Below are 19,845 nucleotides of genomic sequence, written 5' to 3'. Positions count from 1 at the left end.
TATGTCACTACTTTAAAATGACTTTTTATCCAACTTACCACAGATCTTAAACTCATGAATACAGAAAGGAAGAAACAATATTTGCAGAAATGAGACAAGAGTCAGAGGGTGGTTCACATTTAATGCCCTGGGCTTTATTTTTATCGTCTTATTTTGGTGAGTCACATTTTTTTAGTCTTTTCCTGCTCCAGGTGGGACACACACACATCCTGCCAGTGGACTGGGCATCAGAAACACAGGCCGCACTATAACGCTGCCTTTGTGCCGGACCTCTTCACAGAAGAGAGAGACTCGTTCCCCAAAGGAAGGCACCCAATACTTGTGGTTATGGCCTCGCAGCCGTCTGGAGATTCTTTTTACAAAGAAAACAATATGAAAACAAAAAGAGGGACAGAGGAGACTGCATTAGGGCTGCACAATGATCGCCAGATTATCACTGCGATATTAGCAAACTGAGGTCGTCCGTCTGAGATTATATTTTCTAATTTTGTTCCATTTAAGTCTTGTAATTTCATAATCAAATGGTGTCAAAGACTTAAATGGAACACACGCTGTAATATCATCGAATACATTTTTCTCTCATCACGCGGTCATGGTTGTTGAAATGTGCTATATAAATAAAATGACTTATCGTAGAGCCCTAGGCTGCATTACCCACAATCCTCCTCTGTCCTCTGCACTTCGATATTAAAAACTGGAATGATGAAACACAGACAGACTCCTCCCCTTTCACCAACGCATGACAACGAGCAAAGAACAGGCCAAGTTTAACCCGACGCAGAGCACGGTTCGGTTCGGCACGGCTTAGTTTAGTGTTTACAAGAAGCACGAGGAAAAGTGCCGCGGGCCCGTCCCGCTTCTGACCGGAGCGAGAGGCGGCGCTGTGGTTGGCGAAAAAGTGGAGTAAAAAGGGTTTCTGTTGAGCGGCGAAAGAGAATTTAAAGCCATTTGGAGCATGCCCAGAAGAGCCAGGAAGTTCTTGATTGAAAGTGCATGCTGCGGTCGGCCTAATCCAATCACTAACCTTTCTCACTTATATTTTATACGGCGATATAAAACTTGATATGATTCTAAATCGAGCCGCACCGAACCGGACCGTGCGCTAGGACCAAAACAAGGCCGAAAAGTCTTCCAAAAATTAATAATAATAAAAAAAAAGGCTTTACAATCAAATTCACCACAATAAAAAATACAAAAATAACCGATTTCTGTTTTACAAAAAAAGTCTGGATAAACAATATGAGGTTTGGGGGGTAGACCACTTTGCATGAAAATAAAGGAGGACCCCGTTAACAGAATAACAAAAAAAAAAAAAAAAAAAAATGAGAAGCAGCACTGAGTTTTCAAAAACATCAAAATGACACAAAAAAAATAGTGCTTTTTAAACGGAAGCAGCGGAGGCTTCTGGGAGGAGGCGACGCCCCTGCGCGAGGGGTCGCTCGAGTCGGGACAATGCTGATGACGAGCCCCCCAGGTCCTCTCGGTGGTGGGACAGGCGCTTTGGAAGCAAGGGAAGATATGTTGAGAGTGAGAAAGTAGATGTTTTGATGCCAGCAGGACACCGTTAGATTAAGTTCATTGGCCTGTTCAAGCATCAAAAATGTATTTCTGATATGTTAAAATGTCTGTATAAAAACCACTGGTGCGCTTTTAACTCTTAATGTTCTATTAAGCTCTACTTTAACTGTGAAGCACTTTGTATAACTGTATGACACGACTTTGTGACTTTTACTCCCATTTACTCTCCATTTTATTATTTTAAGCGGCCGAAGCTCTTATCCCGCAACTTTGTCCAAGAGGTGACCGGCTTAAATGCATTTTTTACAAGGGTAGGCGGCAGAAAGATGTGTGAAAAGCCTGTGCGTGAATAGAATTGAAGATAGAGGCAGTTTTAGCACTGAAGTGTTGTGTTATTGGAGTGAACAGGCCTAACACTGGGGTAAAGAAGGCTCACATTGGGGTAAAGAATGCTCACATTGGGGTAAAGAAGGCTCACATTGGGGTAGAGAAGGCTCACATTGGGGTGAATAGGCCTAAGATCGGGGTGAATGAGCCTAAGATTGGGATAATTGAGCCTCACTTTGGGGTAAAGTAAGCTAAGATAGGGAGAAGGTCAGCTAACATTGGGGTGAAAAGCCCTGAAATTAAGATGAGCCTCACATTGAGGCGCATGAGCCTCACATTGGGGTGAATGGGCCTAAGATTATGGTGAATTGGCCTTAGATTAGGGTCAATGAGCCACACATTGGGGTGAATGGGCCTAAGATTGGGGTCAATGAGCCTCACATTGGGGTGAATGGGCCTTAGATTAGGGTGAATGGGCCTAAGATTAGGGTCAATGAGCCACACATTGGGGTGAATGGGCCTAAGATTGGGGTCAATGAGCCTCACATTGGGGTGAATGGGCCAAAGACTGGGATCAATGAGCCTCACATTGGGGTGAATGGGCCTAAGATTGGGGTCAATGAGCCTCACATTGGGGTGAATGGGCATAAGATTGGGATCAATGAGCCTCACATTGGGGTGAATGGGCCAAAGACTGGGATCAATGAGCCTCACATTGGGGTGAATGGGCCTAAGATTAGGGAGAATGGGCATAAGACTAAGGTCAATGAGCCTCACATTGGGGTGAATGGGCCAAAGATTAGGGTGAATGGGCCTACCACTAAGGTCAATGAGCCTCACGCTGGGGTGAATGAGCATCAGATTAGGGTGAATGGGCCTAAAATTGGGGTGAATGAGCCTCACATTGGTTAACTGTGCCGGTTTATAGCTCGGGTGCATCATTTCATTTCGTAATAAGTTTATTTTTGCCACCGTACATATAGTAAATATGTGAGGAGACGAAACACAAACGAGTGCCGCCTGCATCAGAGTGAATCCACGCGAAGTCGGGAGTTGCTGGTGGGACTGTGAGAGCTAGAAACGAGTTTGGGCAGTGGCTAATGGGTAACCCCAAGGTTTAAGCGTGTATTGATCCATTGTATTTATATTTTAAAGGTAATTCCATCAAACTACAACCATTAGAGGCTTTTAAGTTAGACTTTTCTTTGTCATTTGAAGTGAGAGCAAACAGGTTAGCTCAAGTTTCTGCTCTATGCCCTTTTCTTGCGTTATCGTTGCAGCAGATTCTCAAATAGGTTTAGCTTGTATGTTCACCCAAAGAGGGGACCGCGGGGGCTCCGAATAACACACAAAAAGGGGGGAGGGAGGGGGGGATTGTGGGCGGGGCCTGCTTCACAATTTACAAAAATACCCAGGAGTCCGAGCTAGCTAAACATTTACTACAGCACAGGAACCAACGCAGGTACAGTGTTCAAAAATTGAAAAAACAAAAAAAATAAAAACAAACCGAGAGGAAGTTGTTGTAAACACAGCACAATAAATAGATAAAACAGCAGGCTCCGCACCATGCACATGATGAGAAAGACGTCTCTCCACAAGCGACTTGGCTTCTTTTTTCTTTTTTTGTCATTTTAGATCGACTCCCAAGTGCAAAACATCACAAATGGACAGTTCGTATTCAAGTAATATTTACACGTTATTACAAATATGTTACTGTACACATAACTAATTTAGCCGTATTCATAATTTACACGTGTGGATCTTTTCATACTTTTTTATTAGCGGTAACAAAAAGGAGATTAAAAATTGCGGTGAGGGCGGCGAGTCCCGATGCTACGTCACCTCCATGGCCACTGTGTTCTCTGATAAACTGTTCAGCGCCGGCTTCTCCTCCTCGTGGTTTTCCCTGGAACGTCACAAACAGAGACGCAGAATGAAGTACAACTGAAGTGGATTCGCACATGAAATGACATTAAAAAGGAACAGTCAGACATGCAGGTGATGAAAAAACAAAATGGAAACTGTGATTAGGAACAGCATCACTTTAACCTCTCCATTCCCTCTGGTTTGAAACTGTAATTTCTAGTCAAGTGCTCCCAGGGGCGCCATACATTGAGGCCATAGTGATTGAATGGTATTGTGAAGGATTTGCGCCGCTGTTTTATTAATGCAGTCGGCTAAAAATGGCCGCATATTCAACGATGAGGAAGAGGAGTAATTCTGATTCGGGGAGACTTCACGCTAGGGATGCCACTTTTTCTAAAACCGATACTCAATGCCGATACGAGTAACAAGGCATATTCCTCAACATACTTTTTGAATAGAATAGATGGTTTATAGCAGATTGGTTAGTAATTAATGTACTCATTTACATTTCCCTGAGTAAAGTAGGCTACACTTTTAAGATGAGTTATATCAGAAGTGAACACATCCCATAAACAGAACAGCCCATGTCCAAAAGCTCCTCAATGCTTGTGCTTTATTCATTGATCTATTTTTATTTAACAATAGTATTGAGATGTCACTTATTACTGCAGCTAACTGGTCTCTTTTCGCCTTCGCTACAGCTGTGTGAAGATTTTCTCGTGTTTATGGCAAATTAGTGAGCAGCCTGCGGCATTTTGTTTTGCTGCAGCTCATTTTTGCTCAATATGGACGTGCTGTATCTCTTTATTCTGCATTTTCTGGAGAGTTTTTAGTCGCTGGGCATAAAGCGGCTTAAAGGAACAGGCCACCATTTTTACATACTGAGATATGTTCTTGCCTGAGCTTAGACGAGTTGATGTGTACCTGTGTGGTCTTTGTGCGTGCCCTCATTCACGCAAAGCGACCAAAGACGTTGTTAGCATTTGGCCTCTCGCAATGTATTCCTATAGCTCCAAATGGCGTGAAGTTCCATGGGCACAAAGACCAGAAAGGTACGTATCAACTTGTCAAAGCTCAGGTAGGAACATATCTCAGTATGGAAAAATGGTGTCCTGCTCCTTTAAGAATCGCCAGAACTGTTAGCCACTAGCTAGCAGCCAGTTAGCGACATTAGCCTGTATCTTGTAAACACTGCAGACTCCACGCTGCAGCACTGACAACATGTAGCTCTGGTTAAATCCAGCACAGACTCTGATTTAGGGAGTGTCGTCTGTAATAAAGTCAGCTCTATGTGGAATATTGTATTTCCACTAAAGAATCCTCCAGTTTGTTGCCGTTTTCTCTCCTCAGCTGAGAGCCGTACGCAGGTCAAGTGGCATCGGTTTCTGGTATCGGGACCTCATTAATGAGTACGAGTACAAGCGTGTGGTATCGGTGCATCCCTACTTCACGCACAGGCATCGCTCCAATAAACACTACAACTGAGGAAACCACATGGTGAGCAGTGGCCCTGGGTAATTCAAGTTGAATATGTCTTAAGCCGCACTCCATTTCTTACATGGAGCTGAAGAAGCTTTTTGAGTGAAGGTTAAAACATCTTCAATTCTCAACAACCCGATGCAAAAGAGGATTCTTTCAAAACACTGATGGAAAACTACTCGACGACCGTTTGATTTATGTTTTAAAACCAAGATTGATCTCCCGGGGCAGAAGTGAAACATGTCCAAAAGCTGCACAATGTGTCACAACTGAATAGAAATCCTGACTTCTATGGATGCAGTTGGCAAATAAAGCAGGTTTGTATGAAGCTCTCTGAAAATAGCAAACTATCGACCATTGATATTGAAAAGACTGAACTCACAAACAAACCACAGAATGAGCTGCGTTTGAAACATGCTTGTAAAGGTTTTGACACAGAAAAGAGGGAGCATTCAGACGTGGATGTTTGTGTGGCTGGCCTTACATTGAGCGGCCTCACCTTGCAGCCATGTCCATGCCCTGCGCGCTGGACACTTTGGGCATCTGCAAGTTGGTGGCGGCGGACAGTTTTAAGGCGGAGGCGGGCACCGAGGCGAGCGAGCGGGGCAGGTGTCGCGTGGAGAGCGAGGCCGCCGAGGGCACGCTCAGACACAGGTTGTTGCCGATCAGGACCTGAGTGGTGGAGGGCAGGGCCAGCGTGGGCGGGCCGTGGGGCGCGGACGAGGCGGGGGACGACACCGGCTGCAGGAACGGCTGAGGGCCAGAGGGGGCGCTGGAGAGGTGCAGGCCTTTGAACACGCCTGAGGAGGAAACGACACAGATTAAGAATGGTCCATCAGGAATCACTTTTGGTGACGGGCATGAATGAAGTAAGAAAACAATAAACTCAGCTCAGTTTCAAGGAAAAACTACAGCTGCACAATATATTCCCAAAATCTACATCACAGTGAGCCACAATATTTCCTAAAATATACTATGTTTATGAGGTCAAATCTAATGCTTTTGAATACCATTTTATTTCCACAAAAAAGATAAAGACACTCCATCAAACAGAGGAATGAGGGAACACTGTGTTATCCAGAAGCAAATCGGAGACAACGGGAAACTTCTGACAAAAAAAAGAAGAAGAATACTTTAACCTCTTACCCCCGGCCTTAACCGAGCACATTTTCTCCAGTTCAGTTGTACCCAAATCTAAAAGCTTCTGGACTGGAGCTTACAGCCTATAGGCCAGAGAAATACCTCATTTGAAAGCGAAGACCTACAAAACTGATCAGAACTTTGTCACATTTTTTTCACTGTGTTGCTCTTTCTTGTTGAGTTTTTTGCTGCCTTTTCATCACTCTCTAGGTTGAGTTTTTGATTTTTTTTTTGGTCGAGTTATTGTTGCTTTTCCAGCATGATTTTGTCACTTTTTCATCTCCTTTTGTCATTTTTATGCTGCTTTTAATCACTCTTTAGTTGTGTGTTGTGTTGTTTTTCTGGCACATTTTTGTCGCTCTTTTTCCACTTTTTTGCTCGGTAAAGCCAAACTGGAAATAACGTGCTCGGTTCATGTGGGGGTTAAGAGGTTAAGTCAAACCTGCAGCCGAGTGAGTTTTAGACCAGAGTTTGTGTATTTTTAACAAACGTGCAGGAAAAATAGTTGAGAAATTGCTTTTCTTTACAAAAAGTTCATATTGAATGCCAGTTTGAATCCAATGTAATGCTTTTAATGACATTTAAGGCCTGAAAGATGGAAGTCGGTCATTTTATACTCACTACTGCCACCTCAGGTCTTACGAGTAACTGCAGGTTCTATATTAAGCTTGTGCGTGACAACTTTTTGAGTGACAGTGCAGGATTTTAGAGGCAGCTGTGGTGAACAGGTCTGAGCTCATTTGAAACATTAGGACTTTACTGGAACATGTAGGGGGAGGAAAATACTTAGTTTTCACATTTTTAAACTCCGCATAGTCCCTTTAAAGATGTTTAGCAAAACAATGTAATAATTATTAGTTGAGTAAAACAACCAGCAAAACAAAAAATGCTTCTCGGGACCATCTAATGACCTATTACTCTACATCTCTGTGGTATTTGTGGTATATAAACTTTAACAGAACAAAAGAAATCAGATTTAAACACACTACAGTACATAATTGAGGCGGGTCAAAAGTTCAAACTATCTTTAGAATCATTTCGAAGAGTCAAATTGCTGAAAATGCTGATATTGTCTGTAAAGGAGCCGTGGGTAAAACGCGGCGGCTGTGTCTAAATCAAGTGCAATCCAACAGCAGCTGGTGCAACGGCGCAGGTTCGGGGTTTGTTGATGTAACTCTGTGGTAACGTCTCCGTCTGTTCGTGGTAATGGGCCGTGCTGTGATGCAAGAGGCCGCCAACGTTTCTCCAACACTTTGTACCGAGGCATTGATGGAAGAATAAACACGGCTTTGTTTATTGTGCTTTTTCAATAAAAAGATCCGAGCCTCCAGTACGAGCCAAACGCTTAAATAACAGGGTTTATACCGGCGGCAGCAGGTCAGAGTTAATGCTTTTTAATGCCCATTTCAATACAGTATTTGGCTGAAATCCAATAGGAAGTCTAAGGGGAACTGACCAGATACTGTATTCAATTAAAGCAGAGGACTAAGGGGAAATTTCAATATTCAAAAGCAAAATGGACACAATGGGAAACTTGTGGGGAAAAAATGTGGCACAATTTCAGCCAAAACTGCAGCTGAATTCATTTGGGAAAGTAAATCCTGTTTTTTGATTAAGTTGTGCAGTAAAAATACGAGAGCAATATCATCATGAAGAAGAATGAAGAAATGTACATTCAATGAGAGTTTCAATCAATCTCAACCGAGCACATAAAAGCTTGAAAAACCTCAAAATAGCGACAAGAACGAGGATGAAAACACAACAAAAAAGTGACAAAGAAACAAAATTATACCAGAAAATAAATGAAAAAAGCTATGAAAAAAAGGGCAAAGTGGCAAAAAAAATATAAACAAAAAAGCAATAATTTTCCTGACAAAACGGTGACAGTGAAAACAGCAAAAAAGCAACAAAAAAGTGATAAAAACGCTTAAAAAATGTGACAAAAATGCAGTGACCATTTGACAAACAAATGTACCATCACTTTTGTAGGTCTTAGCTTTGAGGCATTACACTGTAGCTCTCCAGTTGAGCAGCTTTTAGATTTGAGTAAAGTGGAACTGGAGAAAACATGCTCGGTTCAGGCAGGGGTAAGAGGTTAATGACATTTAAGGCCTTAAAGGAACAGGCCACCGTTTTTCCATACCGAGATACGTTCTTACCTGAGCTTAGACGAGTTGATGCGTACCATGTTGTTAGCATTTAGCCTCTCCTCCTCTATAGCTCCAAACCAGGTGAAGATAGAAGCTACCAAGCTCTTCCACGTTTTCCCTGTTTAAATATGGTTACGTGAAGTGTTCCACGATTCAAGTATAGTTACACAAAATTAAACAATGTGGTTTTACTAAGCGGATATTAAAGGGAACTATATTGTAACATGCAATAATATCACAACTACTTCGACATCTGCACAGTAATAGCTTCATTTTACCGTGTGGACGCCAAAGTACTCGTGGTATTATTATACGCCTTACAATATAGTCCTTTTATATCTGCTTAGAAAATCCACATTGTTTAATTTTGTGTAACTACACTGCTATCTTCACCTGGTTTGGAACTATAGAGGAGAACGCCGTCTGTGCTGTGTTTACGTGACTGAGGGCACGCGTGAAGACCAGACAGGTACAAATGAACTCGTCTAAGCTCAGGTAAGAACATATCTCAGTATGCAAAAACGGTGGCCTGTTCCTTTAATAGTGGCACAGTTCAAAGCTTTCTAATGCCACCTGGAAACACTGAAAATGTTGTTGTAATATTTGAGTGGATCTTGGCTGAAAATGTGTAAAGCTGACTTCCTGTTTGGCTGCACGATCATGGTTTGCGTGCACTGCCTTCCCACAAAATCAACACGGCGACTGTTTACTTGAGCGCTTTCCTTTTGCACAAACAAACCCGTGTTTTCTCCCTGACCTGCGTTGGTGAGGACTCCGTTGACTCCGGTGTTGAGGAGGAGCTCGTCTTTGGACTTGTAGGAGCGGAGCTGGTCTGACATCACCAGAGCCGAGGCTGCGAACTGAGCAGACGCCTGGTCCAGGGTCTTCGACGAGTTTGTCTGGAGGGAGGACGCGCGAGGAGAGAAGCGTGAACATGTGATGACCCCGTTTACACCGTGTTAGCGTTAGTGTGTTGGTACTGACCTGTGTGACCGTGACCTGCAGCGCTGTGGTGGCCGGGGTCTGCTGTAGATGACTCTGCTCCAGTTGTTGTCTCTGCATCAGGGCCAGCTGCTCCTGGTGCTGCTGGTACTGCTCTGCTGTGAACACTGGACACACAGGACGGGGTTAGCACCAGGCACAAAACTGATACTAAATCTCTATTCTAACATTGAGAGTGGCAGATATCGAGGTCAAAGGTAGAATAAAACATGAAAACATAAGCGTAAGTGCAGCATAATTAGAGTAACACCACCATAGAAGTAAGACACAGGAGTTCAAGCCGTTTCTATGGAAAACGGGCAATAAAGATTTCAAATGACAATCTGAAATCCAAGGCAATCACAGCGGCTCCTTCAGTGACAGAAAGGGACTGTCCCGGATCAGCAGAGGGGCACAAGCGGCTTTAAATTTAATGGGAACTTCCAGCTGCACTGTAAGTGTGTGGGTTTTGGGATTTCTTGGGCTTCTTTGATATTTTTGAGCGGTTTTGGCTGCCAATACCTGGCAGCTCTGCCCCATAGGTCTACATCAATGTACAAAGCAGAGGTCGGCGGATTCTACTGCAGGTATTTAGGGATTTTACAATATCAGCCAACGCACGATCTAGCGCCAATAAAAGCCGATATCTCCGGGACCAAAAGTGATACTTTCCGTTTTTTTTCATGGGCTTTAAAACGAGTCCTCCCACAACGTCCTAGGCCTCAGGGGAACTGGGAAACATTGCGATGAAAATTGGTATGCTGAAAGTTATTTAAATACAAGCTTCACATGCTGCATGTCATTTTGAAGCACAGAACCTGGAGAATACAAATCGTTAGTTTAACCTCTGCAAATTGGAATTTTGATCGCTACCGGCAACTAATCAAACAGACAGAAACTTTGATTTAATCACCTAAAGTAATGAAATAAAATCAGCCACTGCTGGAGCGGCTAAGTATTGATGTTTTTACAGGATTGCAGACCAGACATTTTAATGAAAACCCCTCGCAAACGAGATGGCACATCTCAAGGGGCATTCCATCAATAAACTTATATTAAACTTATATTTTGAAATATCGGTCAAGCAGATCGGCAACAGCCTTGGAAAAACCTGTATCGGTCGACCTCGAGAACAAAGTGTTAAACATAAGTTAAAAAGATTCATTTGTTATCAAAACAGATGTTGGAGTTATGTTATATCTGATGTCGGGAGAGACCAATATATTTATCTTTGGGATCAGATACCGGGGGTTGGGTAAGGTAGATACATTTAATTTCTTAGGATTTGCCAACATTTCATCAGAAGAATACGGAGCAAAACATGCAGCTTTTAGCCAAAAAAAAAAAAAAAAAAGGAGGTAATTTCAGTCAAAACCGCAAAAATTGTTAAGCGAGGTCATGATTTTCCAATCAATTTAGATTTCATGCCCATTATTATGCTTTTTAATAACCTTTAAGGCCTTAATTGACCCTGTAATATATGATTTTATTGCTTGGAATACATGGGCGATTGTCTAACCTGTTCAGAGCGCTTCTGTAAAAGGAGGAAGCACTTTTGGACACAAATCAACAATTTCCCACAACTCCCGGACACCTGGGAGGCTCATTTTAAAGTCCATCGCTTTTCATGCTGGAGAAATTCGCAAAACTTAAAGAACATTTTGGCCAAGAGATTGTGACTGAGTGCCTAAGTTTGATGTCTTATTTTGTATCAACACTACCAGGTGTCCACTGGTGTCACACACAGGACCATATTCAACAGATATATGTAGAGCTCAAGCAAAAAGATGAATACTGTGACAGTGAGGTTTTCCTGTAAACTCCTTGGCGTTGGAGCAAATGCCACATACTGTAGTAGATAAAACGATCTGAAAATATCCCGTCTGTCCCCTCCACCTCCTCACGGCTCCGCTCTGGATCCGTCCCGCAGTAAACGACACATTTTTCACTTTAATGACTCCAAACAAACGGAGGCGGAGTAATTACATCTGCGCTAAATAAAGTCATCGCTCACACAGAACCCAGCCGTTTCTCTACGCCGCACGAAACCTCAGCTACACGCGGTTTACAGAACTTACTTTTCCACATCCACAGACTCACTTTTCATAAGCTCTGATCACAGGAACACACAGTTCTTCAGGCCACAGTGAAGCGGCCTCGCGTGACCCTTTTAGAGAGGACCGTTCTCGGAGCAGAAAAACAGGATTTCAGAGCAGTTTCAGGGCATTATTATTAACTGCTGTACCGAGCCAAATCTCAGCAGATGTTTCCTACAACACTCTTGCCTTTAAACATCTCACATCAACAAGGTGCTGAATGTTTACCCTTTGTCAGAGCTTCAAACAACACACGACTGCTCTTAATACGCTTACATTGCCAATTCGGTTTGTGAAGAAAAGATTCAAACAGATTCAAACAGCGTCTTGTCCAAAAACAACAAGAGCCAAGATACGAACTTTCAAACTTTCAATCAATTCGTTTTCCTCGACCATTCCTCTGCACGGTGCCTGTGCCGCCTCCACTTCGCACCAGGGATGATACAAATATTTTCCGTTGGATCCGAGACAAAAATGTGTCAGTGGGTCAAGTGCTCGACGGTCTGCAGAGATCACACGCAAAGCAAATGTTGAAATGACTTCCTGAAATGTGATACGAAGGTCAAGAGCGATGGACTGGTTTGCTCCTGAATGATATTACGCTTAACTGAATCAAAAATGTCGCTTCCGGTCTCTTTCGAGGGTTGAATCAAACTCTAAAGCAGAGGTAGGAAAGTTTGCCAGGAGGTGGGACGATTTTGTCAAAGACCAGGGGCTGAACTTCTAAGCGGTGGGTCAAAAAGTAAAGCAACACTTCTAGTAAATATCAGTGTTGTGCGCCATATTTGCCCAAACAGGAGAGAACTTTTCAGGAAACTGTATTTGCACAGTTCTCATCGTACTTTAAAAGGTTTATATCACTTATGGGACCTGCTGTGACTATAGAGTGACGAGCCTTGACACAAGACATTTCTTCCCAACCTTTTAGAGTCTTTACTTCAAGGGTTTTCAAACTTTCACACCAAGCACCGTGTAAGAAAATAATCGTCCTTCCAAGTCCTGCCAAGACGAGACTAGGGTGGAATTAAACACCAAACCAGGACAGAAATATAGATTATTGTTGATTTAAGCATTGAATAAACTTGAAAACCAGCAATTATGACTCAAACAACTCATGTCAAGTCCTTTAAACAGACTTTGAGAGCGTTTTCAGACTTTTTCAGTATAAATATTGAAAGAAAGGTTCCCTGGGAAAGGCTCACGACCCCCCAGTTAAGAAACACTGCTCTAAAAAAGGTCAAGTTTGTTCTGGGGTCCACTTTGAGCTGGATTACAGGACACAGGCCATGTCGGCTCTCAGTGCGGTTCCACAGGTCACAGACTGGCGGTGCTTCTCGCTCACTCTTCGGTCAGTGCGAGAGAAAAAGGCTGAATAAACCGAAGCGTCTGAAGTATCCACTGTGAGCCACTTCATCAAAAAGTTCATAATCCTTTATTACCATCTGGGCCCCTCTCCCCCCTCTGTGCAGGGGTATAATCAGGGCCCGGGGCAGAGCAGTGGGAGTAATGCTGTTTAATATGACACAGCAGCGTGGGAGGCCAGACCGAGCCATCTACCTCCAGGCAGAGCAAAGAGTTACAGAAAAAAAACCTCACAGCACCTGAACTAGAGCTGCACCATTAACCTTCATCGAATCGAAATTTTAGCTACTGCTGGAACCCAAACTGCAAGGGCCTGAGGTTGTTTTTATCCTGCCTAGTGAGTGAAGGACATGTTTGCCAATCAGAACTATCGAGCCGCGCTTCCTTTGGCTGTTAGCTGATCAAAAGTCACTGCAGGAGATCAAAAGTCGCTGCAGTCGCTGAAAACAAACTCCACATGTGTCTCACGCAGGGATCTCTCTTTTCTCAGCACTTGTAACAAACAGCGAGCGTTTTGTGACCTGTGAGTGGGATTCTGTCATGGAATTATAATTTCACCGTGGAGCGGGTTAAGGTGGGCAAAAAAGCAGATCACCACCGCTCATCGTCGCACATGCAGATCATTGAACTGTACTGAGCTGCGTCTGACTGAAACAACTTTATAGCAGGTTTTTGACATAAATATGAGGCCAATTTTTATCAAACAAGCAGTGTTTTGCAGGTTGTGATTGAGAGAATGCTTTCATGTAGCTGAATAGAGGGGAGAGAGTGTCACGTTTATTAGAGAATGATTAAACTGTTTTTCTGACAACATCTAGCAGATTTGCTGGAAGAAGCTAAAATGTAATAATGAATGAATGAATGAAAACCTGATCATCATGGTTAGGGTTGGGTACAATTAAATGATCCAGATCGGAAAAAAACATTATCAAGCAGGAAACTTCACAGATTTGATGCTGTTGGTGCAGGGACAGCATTAAAAGGGACTGTACGAAGTTTAAAAATGCTAAAATGATGTATCGTCCTCCCACTACATGTTCCTGTAATGTCCTAATGTGTATAATGAGCTCAGATCTGTTCATCACAACTGCCTTTAAAATCCTCCACTGTCACTCAAAAGTTGTTAATTCGGGTCCGAAGTTTCTGTTTTTACAGTTTTTTTCCCTCATTGTTGCCATTTTTTACTACTATATTTCCCTCCCATTTTTTTCTGAATTCTTTGCCCATTTTTTTTTTTTTTTCACACAATCTTCTCTTAATTTATTCCCCATGTTTCACTCCTTTCTAAATTTGCGGATCTACCATTCTGATCTATCATTGTTCTGTCTTCTGTACAGGAATCGAAAAAAGTATCGTTCAGGCATTGGTATCGAAAACCAAGCATCATTAAAAAACTGGTATTGAAAAAGATGTAATACTCATGGTGCTCAGTTTAACTGCAGTTTTCTAAGTATTTGGAGCTCAATTGCATGAAATATTAAACACGCTACATATAAAATATTAAAATCACAAATCTCACGAATATCCATCTGTCAGAGACAAAGTTACGCAGACATAAAAGCCTTTGAACCACAGACGGGAAATTAAAGAGTGAATGAACGAATGTAGGACACATTTCACACAAAGCCTTAATGATTCCAAAGCTGTAAAAGTCCAAGTCTGCAGGAAAACCGATCCCAGTGTCCAAAAATTACCATCACAATAGTATGTCCAACTTCACAAACAATATTGTGCCAAATGCTCCATTCAGGTTAAACTACAGCCTTTGCACAAGTAAAAGACTGAAAGATTCCTATCGTTTGAGAAGATTTGCGCGACACTGTGACTTTTGTAAAGGCGGTTGATCTGAAAAGTTAGGAACCAAAATCCTCTTTCAACCCAAGGGTTTCTCGGTGCTGACAAATAATCAATACTGCAATATTCATAAAGAATCCACAATCACAAACTATCGTGATAATATCGTCATCAAATACTCATGAGAGTTATCAAATGCAATGTGAGATACTTTAGCAAAAAGACTCACCATTGACTGGGACTTGCCCCGCTCCAGTCCTGCTCTGAGTCCGAGTAAGTCCTGACACAGTCCGGCTTAGATCCCTAAATCCAGCGCGACACAGGGCATGCTGGGATATTGTCCGTGGTCGGAAGTGCCTCCAGCGGCAGGCTTTAATGTTCAAAAGGATCTGACTGAGGTCCACTGGGGTTTTAGAAGAAGAGGAAGAGGAGGAGGAGGGGGGAGAGCTGAGGTCCGTCGTGTGGTTTTCTGAGGTACTGCTTTTGTGAAGGGAAGAGTCCGCGAGAGGAAACGCCATGTCCGAGTCCGAGTCCAGTCCAGGCTCCAGATCTGAGTGCGCTCGGTCCAACAGGATCCTGAAAAGCGAGGAATAAGGTTACTTTCGAGCAACAATAAGACTTGACGGTCGTGTTGTTTTAGTTCAGATTTCTGTTTTCCTAGTTTTCCTAGTCAATCCGGACTAACTTTCGCTGGTATTTTCTCTTTGTTGGCGTTTTTTCTTGCAGCTTTATCGTGCCGTATCTCTCCGTGCTGCAAACATGAGAAGCGTGTCACGTTTCCCGTCGAGCAGCTGATCTGCCCGTGAGTATTTGTGAAACTGACCCGTTTGTACGGCGGCGCAGCACCTGCCGGGAGCAGGTCTCTGGCCGCTCCTCCAAAGACCGGCTTTACTCAATCATCTGTGTAATCGCCAACAATGCCTCACACGCCGCTTTTGGCACCGGCGGCGGCTACATTTACAGACTGCCGCGAACACACCTCCGGAATAAGATCCTCCCCGCAGCAGCCCGTCTGGTATTTATGAGAGACGCAGAGGAGCTGCCAGAATCATAACTGGGCTCCGGCCAAAGAGTGAACAACCTGAATCTGGCCGACTGCCCTGGATCAGCCAAAGTACTGGCAGCGACTTTGGCCACACTTTAATATCAAGCAGATACAGTTTGGGAGGATTTGTTGAGCAGTGGAGCAAACTTTTTAGCTGCCAACCACGAAAAAAATCAATACCAAATTTGGAACCATAAACAAGTGTTCCTGCCAAAAGTTTGACAAGACGTTTAGTGCAAAGCTTTGTGTCACTCCAAAGCAGATATAAAATAAACATTCAGCTCTGACGAATCATTTAGGAAATAATGACACATTAGAAGCACCATCAGGGGTTGAAGTTTGAGCTTGAAAATAAAAATGGCTGTACAGTAAAAAGCAGCATCTTTTACTGAAGGAAAAGGAAACCCACCTGCCGCCTCTGCCGACTCGACGCCGGGCCAGTCCCACGCAGCGCCGCGGGACGTTCAGGGACGTCAGACAGAAACGGAAACGAGGGTCTCCGAGCCCCCCCTCTGCGGGGCTCATCCACGGCCAGGTCCCGCTCTGCTCCGGCCGGGTCTGGATCACAGGTATGAGAGAAAAGATCAGCCTTTAACACGAGGAATGGTTAGATCTGCAACAATGGTTTAGATTCAGATTGGAATCTAAATTCTAAATTAAAACACACATGACTTCATATATAGGCGATTCCAGAGATGCAGTCTGTATCTATAGGGCCATGTTTGAAAACAGTCAAGGGGGAAAACAATTGAGAAAAATATAAACTTTCTCTAATTATTCAAAAACTACTTTAACAAATGCTGAATTATGTATATAGTTTTCTACTAAATAAAGATACAAAGACATGCAGAGGAGCAAAGTGGTTCAACAGCCCAGAAATACATAAATAATGGAGAATGCTAGCATCTTAGCATCGGGCTAATGCTAACGGTTAGTTAGCGCTTGCTGTGTCTGCCGTTTTTTCACTTCTACTGAACAACCTGCTGTGAGAAAATATCCACATTGGCCCGATTTCCACTTGACTTTATTTGCATGTGACAAATAAGTTAATATTCCACCAGAAAATGGCTAAAAAGAGTGAAAGTTGTGTCTATTTTCCCCCCTTGGCGAGGCCACGCCCCGTTCTATGACGAGATGCCGTCTGTATCTATATCCACATCAAGTTTGAACTATTACTCATTAGAAAACGCTTTAAAAAAAAACTTTTCCCCAGTTCTATCTAGTTTGACATTTTTTGGTGACGCTGACAGGAAGTGACATAGATGGAGAACTGTTGCCGTGCCAACTATCTTATATCGGTGGGAAATGAGTCAAAATGCTGTGGAACTTTACCTTTATCTACGTTACTTCCCGTCAGGAGCTTAAAAATTCTAATAAAAACACTTCAGCCCAACATTTCTTCATCACTTTGTTGCTTCACTGAAATGTTTCATTATTTCTGACAGATGCATCTAAACACGTCATATTTTCAAAAGCATTAAAGCCTGTCACTTTAAAGATCATGGTGTTGACTCATAAATGTGATATTCAGGGTTTGTAACAGCCACGTCAAATTGAATGCTTTGGATGCCATTATAATGCAAAACACCCCGCATATTTCATTTCTAAACATTTAATCAAACAGAGGGAAAAGAATTAGACAAAACGGGAACTTTTGCGCAAAAAACAAACTGCAACTATTGTCCACAACTGTTGAGCAAGGTCATACTTTTCCAGAAACATGGATTCAATGCCAACGTGAATCCAATGTAATGCTTTGAATGACTTTTAAAGGCCTTAATTGTGCAGCCAAAACCACACAGCTGTACAACAATGACAACATGTAATCCAAGGATAACCCGCGTGTTTGAATAAAGCCTTTTCATTTCTGCCTCTTTAACCTTTAGCAGAGGAGAACAACATACACTGCTATAACTGTGTGGCTTTCGAGTCGCCGGGTTACTCTATGTTAATAAACTCAAAGATGGTCATTTAGCTTCAGCTCGGGCCCTGGCACATAAAGGCACAGCGTGTGGGTTTTATTGCACTGTCTGGTCCCGTACACCAGCAGCAGCGGCGGTGGCGGCGGCGGTATCCAGACGGAAGAGGCCTATAAATAGAGTCAGGAGTCACAGGAGGATACTCACAGCGTAGTACTGACACCCCGCTCGCCTCCGGAACGCGTAGCAGCCATCTGGGTCGTTCTCCTCCTCAGCCTCCGACGATCCCGAAACAATCTGCGCAATAAAAGAGCAAACACAGACGCTGGATTAGGTTTACCGGGCACACGGGGTTATTTTAGGCTTTTACCAACAGTTTCACAGTGAATGCAATTTAAAGACCAAATGGTGATGGGTTTAATGGCGGCTAATTGTGTGGGGGAGTTATAAAAAGGAATTTCTGTGTCGGCTTTTTTCACGTATTTGGGGATCCTTTCAAACATGTCGACAGTAGCAGAGGTTCCTGATTACGCAGGACGGCAGCGGGAGCTCGGGGGAAACAGGAAGAGCGGTGAATGAAAAAACCGAAGTGCCATGACTCTTTGAAAAGCTGCTTCAGACGATTCAAAGATTATGCGTAAATACTTTAACCTCTTACCATCCGCCTAAACTGAATGCATTCTCTCCTCTTTGCCTAAAGGCCAGAGTAACGCCTCATTTGAAAGCTAAGACCCACAAAGCTGATGTTTTTCCTGCCGTGTTGTTGTCAATATGTTCATGTTTTTTTCCTCTCATTTTTGCCAACTTTTTTTTGTTATTTTGTCACTTTTTTGTTGCTCTTCTGTCAATTTCTTGCTGCTCTTTTGACACTTTTTTGTTGGGTTTTTCTGTTACTTTTTATCGCTTTTGTGTTTCAATTTATTGTCACATTTTTGTCTCTTTTTTGCTGCACTTTCATCACTTTCTTGCTGCTCTTTTGTCAATTTTTTGTCACTTTTTATCGTTTTTTTTGTTGCATTATTGACAAATTTTTGTCTCGTTTTTGTTGCTCTTTTGTTGCTTTTTTGTCGGTATTTTTGTCACTTTTTGTCACATCCTCATTTTCTTCTCATTTTGACGCTTTTTTTCCCAATAAGCTTTTAGATTTGGGTAATGCCAAACTGGAGAAAATGTGATCGGTTCAGGCGGGAGTTAAGAGGTTAAAACACATTTGAGAGACGACTGGAAAAGGAACTCCATCTATGAATCCAAGCTGAGCAGTTAAAATGAGAAAAAAAATCGCAATTTTAATGGGACGAGATGAGTCGATCACAAACACTGCAGTTAAACTAAAGTATCATAATGACTCTGAAACCAGGAGTTGACGACTAAAGCTGCCGATTCTTCAATTACGCCAAACAAATGTGGATAAGCAGGACAGGACAGAGTGCCGTCGGTGGGAGGTTCAAATGACAATTACCTGCGAGTCTGTGCTAATGTGTTTGCTCAAAGTCTTGCCTGCGAAAATGTCAAATGTAAAAAAAAAGTTCCCATAATAAGCTGAGTCAGACACGCGGCGCTCGATAAATCAATCGTCTCCTGCACTCGACGAAATTAGTCCAGTTCATTTTCCGACAAATCAGTGACTGGAGCAGTGTCTGTGTGAAGAGCTTTCAGCTTCAGCACAAGTACAGGTGATGAGGGAAAGAGCCATGATGGATCACTTTTGTACGTTCGACTTTTTAAATATTGCAATAATTCAAAACAATGAACTCTTCAGGAACTCTCGAAATGTGTGGCCGCTGAGCTTGTTACCTGAGAGTAGTCTTCGTCGGAGCTGGGGAAGTCGTACTGGTTGAGGTCTCGGGGGCTGAACAGAGCGGGGCCTGACGACATCGGGATCTTGGGCTTCTTCTCGTATTTCCTCTTGGTTCGAACTGGCTCCGTTTTCTCGGGCTGAACGAGACATAAGACAAGTTCATCATCAGTACACGGGTAATGGCTTCACGGTTGAATGTTACATGATTGAATAAACAGTTAAATGTCCACTTAAAGCCACACAAACGCACGAGACTTAGACTGGTATTTTATTCATAAAGACAAAGACTCTGGCATCAGGGTTTCTACAAGTGGCAGCAAGTCAAATTAAATGCCTTTTTTGGCACATTTCATTTGATCTGTAAACATTC

General features: G+C 42.9%; 1 protein-coding gene and 1 long non-coding RNA gene across 4 annotated transcripts in view; one reads left to right on the top strand and one right to left on the bottom strand.

The window, feature by feature from the left end:
• The first annotated feature begins 595 nt into the window (after positions 1 to 595).
• Positions 596 to 2,682, top strand: LOC306977940. Of its 2 annotated transcripts, none has more exons than XR_013793865.1 (3): positions 596 to 1,948; positions 2,012 to 2,086; positions 2,608 to 2,682. It is a non-coding gene; the product is annotated as an uncharacterized lncRNA (long non-coding RNA). The 2 variants fall into 2 exon arrangements; XR_013793866.1 differs by lacking the exon at positions 2,608 to 2,682 and adding an exon at positions 2,167 to 2,599.
• A 464-nt stretch (positions 2,683 to 3,146) lies between these two features.
• Positions 3,147 to 19,845, bottom strand: part of LOC306977688 (enhancer of polycomb homolog 1-like) — a 43,606-nt gene continuing 26,907 nt past the window's right edge. For both annotated transcript variants that reach the window (XM_079576103.1, XM_079576102.1), the window contains 8 exons: positions 19,472 to 19,612; positions 17,885 to 17,974; positions 16,168 to 16,316; positions 14,943 to 15,289; positions 9,465 to 9,589; positions 9,238 to 9,379; positions 5,690 to 5,990; positions 3,147 to 3,751 (listed from right to left, as the gene is read on the bottom strand). In XM_079576103.1, coding sequence (XP_079432229.1) covers positions 3,679 to 3,751; positions 5,690 to 5,990; positions 9,238 to 9,379; positions 9,465 to 9,589; positions 14,943 to 15,289; positions 16,168 to 16,316; positions 17,885 to 17,974; positions 19,472 to 19,612 — 1,368 coding nt within the window. In that variant the 3' untranslated portion in view covers positions 3,147 to 3,678. The remainder of the gene's footprint in view (positions 3,752 to 5,689; positions 5,991 to 9,237; positions 9,380 to 9,464; positions 9,590 to 14,942; positions 15,290 to 16,167; positions 16,317 to 17,884; positions 17,975 to 19,471; positions 19,613 to 19,845) is intronic.

This window comes from Gobius niger (assembly GCF_951799975.1).
Source record: "Gobius niger genome assembly, chromosome: 18".
NCBI lineage: Eukaryota > Metazoa > Chordata > Actinopteri > Gobiiformes > Gobiidae > Gobius > Gobius niger.
Note: the sequence above shows the minus strand (reverse complement) of the source record. Positions and strands in the feature narration are given on the sequence as shown.